The 9,275-nt window shown below is 34.6% G+C and overlaps 2 protein-coding genes across 2 annotated transcripts in view; both read right to left on the bottom strand.

Annotated features, from left to right (window-relative positions):
- Positions 1–1,654: 1,654 nt before the first annotated feature.
- On the bottom strand, positions 1,655–4,017 carry LOC118741683 (uncharacterized protein At4g17910). The gene is given in 3 exon segments (XM_036473658.1): positions 1,655–2,769; positions 2,950–3,541; positions 3,543–4,017. Coding segments are annotated over 3 exon segments (1,533 nt in total). The 5' UTR covers positions 3,801–4,017; the 3' UTR covers positions 1,655–2,086.
- Positions 4,018–8,091: 4,074 nt separating this feature from the next.
- LOC118741912 (EGF domain-specific O-linked N-acetylglucosamine transferase) overlaps positions 8,092–9,275 on the bottom strand; it is a 5,656-nt gene continuing 4,472 nt past the window's right edge. The window contains 1 exon segment of the mRNA XM_036473885.1: positions 8,092–9,244. Within this exon segment, the coding sequence (XP_036329778.1) occupies positions 8,804–9,244 (441 nt within the window). The 3' untranslated portion in view covers positions 8,092–8,803.

Genomic DNA, 9,275 nt, shown 5'->3' with positions numbered 1-9,275 from the left:
TTATTATTATTATTATTATTATTATTATTATTATTATTATTATTATTATTATTATTATTATTATTATTATTATTATTAATTGATGAAATATAAAATATTGCACCAACATTACTAGCACACTAGCTGCTGAGGCCTACGGTGCGTTTATACGTAATTCTTATGGACATATGTATGTGGCTAATTTGCATGGTGACCAAATTTTTATAACAATTCGGGTCTTCACAATTATACAATTCGAAAATGGTGGCCCAGTTAGCCAAGAATAGCAAGTGTGTAAGACCAGCTCCATGCATGCCAATAAGTATGTCTGTATTACGTGTAAGAGCCAATTGCTGAATGAACTATATAACTATAATAAAATCGATTAGGTATCAGTTTTTTAATGAAAATACAGTGAAAATAAAGCTAAATAACACAAGGGTTACCTGTTTTTTAGATTTGCCCATATATGTCTATGAACTCACATAGTACGCCACATCATATTTACCTTATCATAGATACAACCTCTAAATTAATATATTTATAAGTCCATGAGATTCTCTGTAGCTGTGTTAGGTATACCGTTGTAGTTATTGATTTTTAGGGAAATGATGATGGTGGAAAAAAATGGTATCCTCTTGTGTTGTTGAGCCATAGGTTACAAAACGTTAGACAACTGAAAGTGCTTACAACTTTAATACAAAATCAACTCCTTACACTTCATCCTTGTAAATGAAGCACAGTTTTGTCAAAATTAAACTTCTTATTTTAACCATTATCAGTTCTTAAAAAGCTTTTAGTAGTTTATTTTTACAAAAATATGTATAACAAGATCAATAACTAAATATATTTAAATGTATTGACCTTATACAGTGAAACCTCCCTTGGGCGGACGCTCACCGTCAGTCATTTTTTGTGCGCCCAAGAGAGGTGTCCGCTCAATGGAAGGGAAGCTTATTTTAGAACTTTTTAATGTTATAATTAATTGAATAGTCACTATTTATTATTTGAAGAAAATATATTGATATTACATCGTTCAAACAAAAATGTGCATGTATTTTTTCAAAAGTGCATATTTCATTTATGTGCGTAAGTACATATTAAGTAATAACAAAATAAAAATAAATATTACATTTCAGTCCATAAACTACATAAAACCGTGGATTCAATACATAAAAAACTGGAAATTGTCGATTGACGTAAGTTTTATTTTTAATTTTTTTTTCAGTGTCAGTACCTTTTTCAGCAATAGTTTTCATGTTTTTATCAGTAACAAAATCCAACCAGAAATCTAAATTTTCGGTCCATGTATTTATTACTACCCATTGTTATAAATTCATCAGAATTGGAAATGGATTTTTCAAGGGTTTCTGATAATTCAAATAACGAACATAAACCACAACCAAATGTGTGCATAAAAATCACATTTTATACGGGAAGTCCCCCTTTTCCATTTAGTAGTCCGTCTATGAGGAGTTCGCGTCCGCCCAACGGAGGTTTTTGTTTGATTTGTTATGAAAAGAAATAATGTCCGTTGATAAGAGGTTCGCGTCCGCTCAATAGAGGTTTTTGTGTCAATTTTATGCAAAATAACTGTCCGCGTCTGGCCAAGAGAGTGTCCGCTTAAGAGAGAGTAATTTGTTCCGAAATTTAAACTTAAAACTTGGTATAGAAAAAAATGTCCGCCCAAGGGAGACGTCCGTCTAATAGAGGTGTCCGTTAGGAGAGGTTTCACTGTACTTATTAACTTGTCTGCCTTAGAACTAAAAGATAAAGTTAACGGTGAATAAAACCCACCAAAACTCACTGTTGAATTTTCCAAATAATTAAAAGGATATCTACTTTAATAAGTCGAGCTTAAACATTAAAAGCATAGTAAAACTGTTATAAAATCTAATCAATTGAGACCATGTATTGCATTTTCATAAATGCTTCTGTGTGAAAAAATACATATACGCTAAAAAAAGTATGCATTCTAACTTATTGCAGAAAAATGTTCATTTACGTTTCAAACGTTTAATTCTAATGTGATAAGAAGTCAATTTTTGTACACGCATAAATAAAACATTATCATCTTTAACTAAATAGTATAATAATACAAAATCAATTATGCTATTCGAATTTTAAGACGATGGAGTACATAAACGAAACCTGTCGTGATTAACATATAACTATTTAATATAAGCAGACTTTCGAAGTCACTTCGTTTTTTTGGTTGCAGAAATATATTAACTGCGCCAGTGAGCACATTAGACAATAGAAAAAATACAAGTCCATTCATGTTAACCGCCTCCACTAGCACAGGCAAAGTATTTGCATTGCATGTCGTCACCTCTGTAGAATTATCCAATCCTTCTACTTCGCTACTCTCGTTCACTGCTTTTCTATCATAGTTAGAACATAATGAATTTAAAATCAAATGAAATACCATCGTAAAGAGGAAAGTCATTGTTAGGGCAACAGCCAAAATCCATATGACATAGCCGTAATTGCAGGTAACTCGCGCAATTGAAACTGTAAAAATGCATCCAGCAACCAAGAGCCACATTCCAATGTTTACCACACCTAATACTTTTAATTTATTTATGAACACTCGGTAGCTCAGAACTTTGTCTTCAAGACGAAGACACTGCCCAATATATATGGATAACAAATAGAGTGCTATGAAACCTGGTAGTGAACAAATACCCTCACGATTGGCTCTGAGCAGTGTGTCGCGTGGTATATCTGAATTCATGACGAAGGTAGACACGGTATGCTGAAGTCCATATTCGTGAAGTGCTAGAAGAGCTGCAATGATATTTAAAATCCAAAATTAGAAGATGAGGCGTAATTTAAAGAAAACAAAATCCAAAGAAATTCTTAACAGCAGAACTTAAAATTTGTTAAGTTTTTTTTTTAGTTATTTGTGTACGAAAAAATTGTTAGTTGAGATCTTTTCTATATTAATGTCACTACAATATTACTCACCTGAACCAGCTATTAAATGTGTGAATCTATGTCTAACAAGTCCACTAATAAGGCAGCCAAACAACTTTGTAAGACCCAATGTAAAGAAGGCATTCATATGTACGCCATATTCATGTTCATCTTGTTCGTAATTAATTAACATTATGACCAGGGTACGCATGAGACCCAACACCAGCAACGGTACGACAGTCCATAAAGTTTGCTTAAGATGTGCAACTTTCTTGGGTGGTCGTGAGACAGTGCCCATTGCAAAAACGAATAACCCAATACCAACATCCATTAGGCCAACACCATAGCGACGCGTTTTTCGAAAATGTTTTGGAAACATTTCAAAATCCACAGCGAGTATGCATAGCGCCGTAAGCAGGTTGATAGTTGCACGATCAAGTGTTAATACAAATGGACGGCTGCCACCCAAATTGTACGTCCGATTTTGCTTTTTCTTTGCATAAACCACATATAATGCGGCCAACGAAAAGACGCACAAAAATAACATCACATAGCCAACATAGCTGTTGAGCACATTCACAATTAGCACTGTTGGTACGACGATCAACACAAACCCAATAAGAAATCTGCATACAGCATGCGGAGGAACTCTTTTTTTCAATCACTTGCCCAACAATGCGCGCAATTGCAAAGAAATATACAACCGGCGCGATTGTCCACAGAATATGCCACACATGTGCGAAGGTTTCCCATGACTTTCTATCATAAATATCAACGTGCCCCGTATATGACGTCCGATTCAAAATCATATTCAAAAAACGATGCTTTTCCGAACAAAGGCACTGTGATTCTGGCGCGCCAGTGGCGCAGAACTCATTGCCTATTCCTTCAAGCGGTTCCATGTCGAGCGCTGATAATAACTCTTAGTAAACTTTGATTAGTATCATAAAAGGGGAGATAATAATGCTTTTATACTTTAACGAAATCAACGGATAATCAGTTTGTTGATAAGATATATAGCGCGTAATAGCTTATATCGACCAAAATAGTGGACGCTGGCCAATCCAGGAGTATGATAGCAAATCCACAACACAAAAAAAAATGTAAACAAAAACAGCTGATGTGTAGTTTGACAGCACGGTGCTACCGTATGCGAAAATTCAGAGCGGTGGGTTTGCCACATGCAGCGAAAACATGAAATTTTAATTAAACATTAAAATGCTATAAAATAAAACTTTTGAAATACTGTTTATAAAGAAAATTTAAGATAACAGTTACAGATCTGTATACAATGCTCGTTGCATTATTCATTTTCCATTCGTAGAAAATTTTAGATTAATAGAGCAAACCCATTTCTTGTGTGGTAAAGAAAGCGATGTACACTCCCAGCCATTAAATAAGCACACCCTTTTGATCCTCAGTATGTAGAGGGCTCCAATAGTAACATACATGCAAGGATCTAAAAACATTCAAAGAAAATTGCGTGATACGTCAGTCACCGTAGCTGAATGGGATAAAGTACGTTCACGTAAATAGGTCATAATCCAAAAAATGTGTTTTTACGTGGCGAGTAATGCGATATCGTATGTGACCATGATACAATAATACAAGGTGTTATCGGTTGGCAAATTCTCGCTCTAATTCCGCCATATTGTCTGCCTTAGGTGAGACAGAATTACTTCTTTAACAATTCCTTGCCTAATAATATAGTTGAATGTATTTTATTTTTCTCAGTATACACATTTTGCTTTCTTATAAAGGTATTTTATTTTATTTTACTTCATTTCATTACGAATATACCATTATATTACATTTATATTACATTTACATTGAGCCCAAATGCGTCATTTGGGCGAGAAACCTCAAATGCGAGGCCAAATCACGCATTTCTCCATACAAATTCACATTTCCAGAATGACGCATTTCGACGCATTTACACAAAATCACGAAACAAATGCGTTCCAATTGCCGTACTATTTTATTGAACGCACTCAGAAACAAAAGTTCCACAAAAGCTTTGGTTTGTCTTTGACATTTGGAATTTTTCAAACACAAAACAAACACAACGAAATAAATAAATCTTTGAAATTTGTGTGTAAAAATTGTTAATTTATACAAGAGCTTTACACATTTTTAGTTTAATCAAAGAATAATTGCCTTTTTGTGTCCAAAAAGCGTTAACAATAGAATAAATGTACTGTTTGTTTACATACATTTTGTTTTTGTCTTCCCTTTTCATTTGATGAGAAGTCAAAGCAAATTCGGATCAAGCAGTGTAAACACCTTCAAATGACTGATTTCAAATCACGCATTTTGGTCCAATGTAAATGTAATATTAAAAAGCAAATTTTGTTTAGGAAAAAATGTGAAATTATATACTTTTCCCCCATATGGGGACTAATTTCTTCCCGTTTTTCTCCTCATTCTACTGAGCTAAGGCAGTGTCAAATCGAGCTGTCACAACTGATACCACCTTGTAGAGCTGTCAAACTATCGACGATACTATCGATAGTATCGATAGTCTGGTCACTTGAAACAACTATCGATAGTTTTAGTACTATCGTCACTATCGCTTTATTGATGGCGAATTCTCTTTCCTAGCGCTTTTGACTTTTACACGTATTGGTTCAAAGAGAACAAAATTTGGCAGCATTATTTCATGAACGAACGAATAAAGAAAGAACACCCATGGCGGTATGCGAGAAACAAGTATTATTTTTCGCAGTGACGTAATTTTTTCGCCGCCATGTGATTGAAACGGAATGAAACCATGTGTATGAATGAAACAACCGATTAAAAAATGACAATATAAACTTTTTTTTTTTCCCAATTGCAATTACAAATACGCGCTTGCCGTGCTGGGTGATCTGTTTAGTTGGTTCATGGCATTATTCCTAAAAGCGTCATTTTTTATTTTAAGCGTGGGAATAGCAGGGTTCCATTGCCGTCTTAAGATCGTGTCAGACCGGGCAATGCAGTAGACTGTAAAATTGAGAAATTTCAGAAAACAGTTGCATGAGCAGTGGCACCTTGCATGTAAAGTGCCTTTCGAAAGAATGTTTTTTTATTTCCGAAAGGCGAATTGCAGGGAAAATTTATGAAATCGCTTTTTTTACACGGCGAGTGAATATTTCTCGATTCTAAAATGCAACCGTGAGCCGCTAAAATAAACAAATTTATAAGAGCAAGATAACGAAAAATAAATGGATTTAAAAAAACATATGAAATGGGTCGATACTATCGATAGTATCGATAGTCACCCTTAAGACTATCGTAAAACATCGATGGACTTGACTATCGATAGTTTGACAGCGCTACCACCTTGTATTATTGCATCATGGTATGTGACGATTATAAGGGCGCGAACACAGCGAAGCTGTTGGTGTTCACACTAGAGATGGGCACGGGCCGGGCTTTTGGCAGGGGCTCGGCGGGTCCCTGCGTAAGCCCGCGGGTACGGGCCAGAATATTTGCTGTTAGTACAAGCTCGTGCGTGCATGGACGTTCAATAAAATTTCAAAAAAGCGCGAATAAGCACGAAAAAGCCCGTTGCTAATACTACAAATTTAGATACGCTTTTGTTTTTATACAAAAAAAAAATAGTACTTATTAAAACTTTTTTTGATAAGAGAAAAGCAAAAAAAGAAATATTTGGAAACCGATAGAAAAAATAAGATACTTACAGGTCTATTCTGCACGTTACCGAAGATTTTGTGACAGGAAAATTTTATTACCAAAAAATGTTACCACTTCTTGTCATCGTGATTCTAGGTATGTTGGTAATGCAGTGAAAATATTCAGCAACTCAGCTATGAAGATTTGTGGAAATTCCTGTATTGCATATTTCACGGGGCAATATTTTGTTACCAGCTGAGATGGTAACCAAATTTACCGGTTACAAGAGAGCACAGAATGCGAAAAAGGTTTAAAAATTGACAGACACTTTAATTACCGGTTATAAAATTTATGTTACCAGCGTACGTATGTACATATCTGTACATAAAATACCTTCCACTTCCACTCCCAGAAAATATATAAGAAAAATCTTTGATGTAAAAAATTGGTTCGCTTAAGTAAATATACATACATAAACACAAAACTAAAAATATGTACATATGTACAATAAAAGTGGGCTCTTTATTTCCGAGCTGGGACGTGTCCCGTCGTGCCGGGCCGGGCCCCACTAAAATTCTTAACGTGCGGGCTCGTGCGTGTTTTTGAAAGTTGATTTTGCACTCGTGCCGGGCCGGGCCTGAAAATGAAGCTTTTCTCATGGACACGTTTGCAAAGACACAAAACTTACCCTCAATGAAAAGCGGCAAACATATTTGCTCAATTTTATTCAAAAGATTGGTTGTAGAATTCGTTTTTATTTAAATATTTTACTATTTTGTTTGCAGCAGCGTCATGAAGCTGAAAAATTAAATAGAAAATTCAGAATAAAAAACTGCTTTGCTCTCGGCCCCAAAACGCTTATGAAAAAGCTTGCTGTGTGAATACTTTCATATACAGCAATTTGAAAGCTTCACTTCGCTCGGAACGGCTTCGCTCGACTCGGCACCGCTTTCTGTGTGAACGAGCCCTAACCCAGTTTTCCTTTTGTGTGTTTAATATTTATTAATTTTTTATAAAAATATGACATATTCTATGTAAAAAAAATTAAAAACATGTCAACAAAGGGGTGTGGTATCCTAATGACCTACAGAGAATAAATTTCGGGTTTGCAGTTTTGTAGCCAATGCAATTTTTATACATACACTGCCGGCACAAAGTATTGGCACCACAAATTTTGCACAGTATATGCAACAATATTTATTCTCATATTTTTCTGCCATTTTGTATAAAAATATGATTAATTCTACAACAAAAAATAATAAAAATATAATTCCTAACCTTTGTGCAAAACTCGCGAAAATTCAGCAAATTTTCATGCAAAATTTTCAACTTTTTAATCAGATTTTTTAGATATTTTTGATTATGCAGATTTGCTGACTGTCCTACGCATTTTTTTTTTCATACAAAAAATTTTCAGAATTTTTGTTTAATATAAAAAAAAAAATACGAAGGACATTCAACAAAAAAAATCTCGAAAATCACAAAATTTTAGACATTTGAAATTCGTACATTATTATATTATATAAAACTGCATACCTGAATTATTTTTAGAAATTCGTATTAAAAAATTCGCGATTTTGCTGGAACTTTGATTCATTCTTGGATTTAAATGGGGTTTGCTAAAATATAACCCATATTTTAATACAAAATTAGCAAAAAGATTTTAGCATGTAAAACATAGTGAATATAACAAAAAAGAGCTGTACGCTCATTTGTGAGTATCTGTAAATACCGCTATACAAGGCAGGGGTCGACTTTGCTATAATGCACTGTATGATTTTTCTAAAAATATACACTTTTTTTACGAATCTTTAAGGGGATATTGGGCGGAGGGTTTCTTTAACACTTTAACACAGTCATGCCCAACGCTGGCAGTATTCCATATGCAAGTGCCCTGCGCTAGGCATGCCTGCTTTAACAGATCACTTCCTAAAACTGCCTCCGCAGCCTGGGGTTTCCACTTATAGAATGTGGATAGAGCCGTCCATCACCGGGTTTCAGTAATTTTTAACAAAACGGTTGCAATTAATTTATGTTAAGCTATAACGGCCTCAACCTGAGGTTACGATTGCATTGTTGTTGTAACATCGTACCATTTCCTTTAGTTTTGGTAAACTTGCTGGAACGATATGCTTTGACCAGAAGGGACGCGAGAAATCACAAAATTTTAATACAAAATTCAGCGTTTACTCTATTTAAAGAAAATTTCAACTTCTTATTAAGAGCTATTTAAGATCACAATTTACGAAATAAATTAAAATACTGAATGAAAAAACCAATTAGTCTTATACTATAGCTCATCTCTCTTTTTCTGCATCTCATCATGTTTGCTCATTTCGTGCTTGGCACTTTTTTGTGTTTGAAACTTCTGGAACTCATTATGTGAATACACATGTTCCGCAGCTTTTGTCACTAAACGTACAAACTCTTTTGGATCAAAGCGATAATTTGTGAATTTAGCATGCGCACCGCCTTGCGGATGATGCCCCTCATCTTGTGGATAAAGTAATTCATCACGTTCCCAAGTTATATAATTAATGCCACGTAGACGCGCCAAATCTTTATAACAATTCGGGTCTTCACAATTATACAATTCGAAAATGGTGGCCCAGTTGGGCAAGAATAGCAAGTGTGTAAGACCAGCTCCATGCATGCCAATAAGTATGTCTGTATTACGTGTGAGAGCCAATTGCTGAATGAAGGTGAGACCCCTAAAGAATAAAAATTTCAACTATAATAAAATCGATTAGGTATCAGTTTTT

This window comes from Rhagoletis pomonella, unplaced genomic scaffold (assembly GCF_013731165.1).
Source record: "Rhagoletis pomonella isolate Grant_MI unplaced genomic scaffold, Rhpom_1.0 Rhpom_scaffold_00006, whole genome shotgun sequence".
NCBI lineage: Eukaryota > Metazoa > Arthropoda > Insecta > Diptera > Tephritidae > Rhagoletis > Rhagoletis pomonella.
Note: the sequence above shows the minus strand (reverse complement) of the source record. Positions and strands in the feature narration are given on the sequence as shown.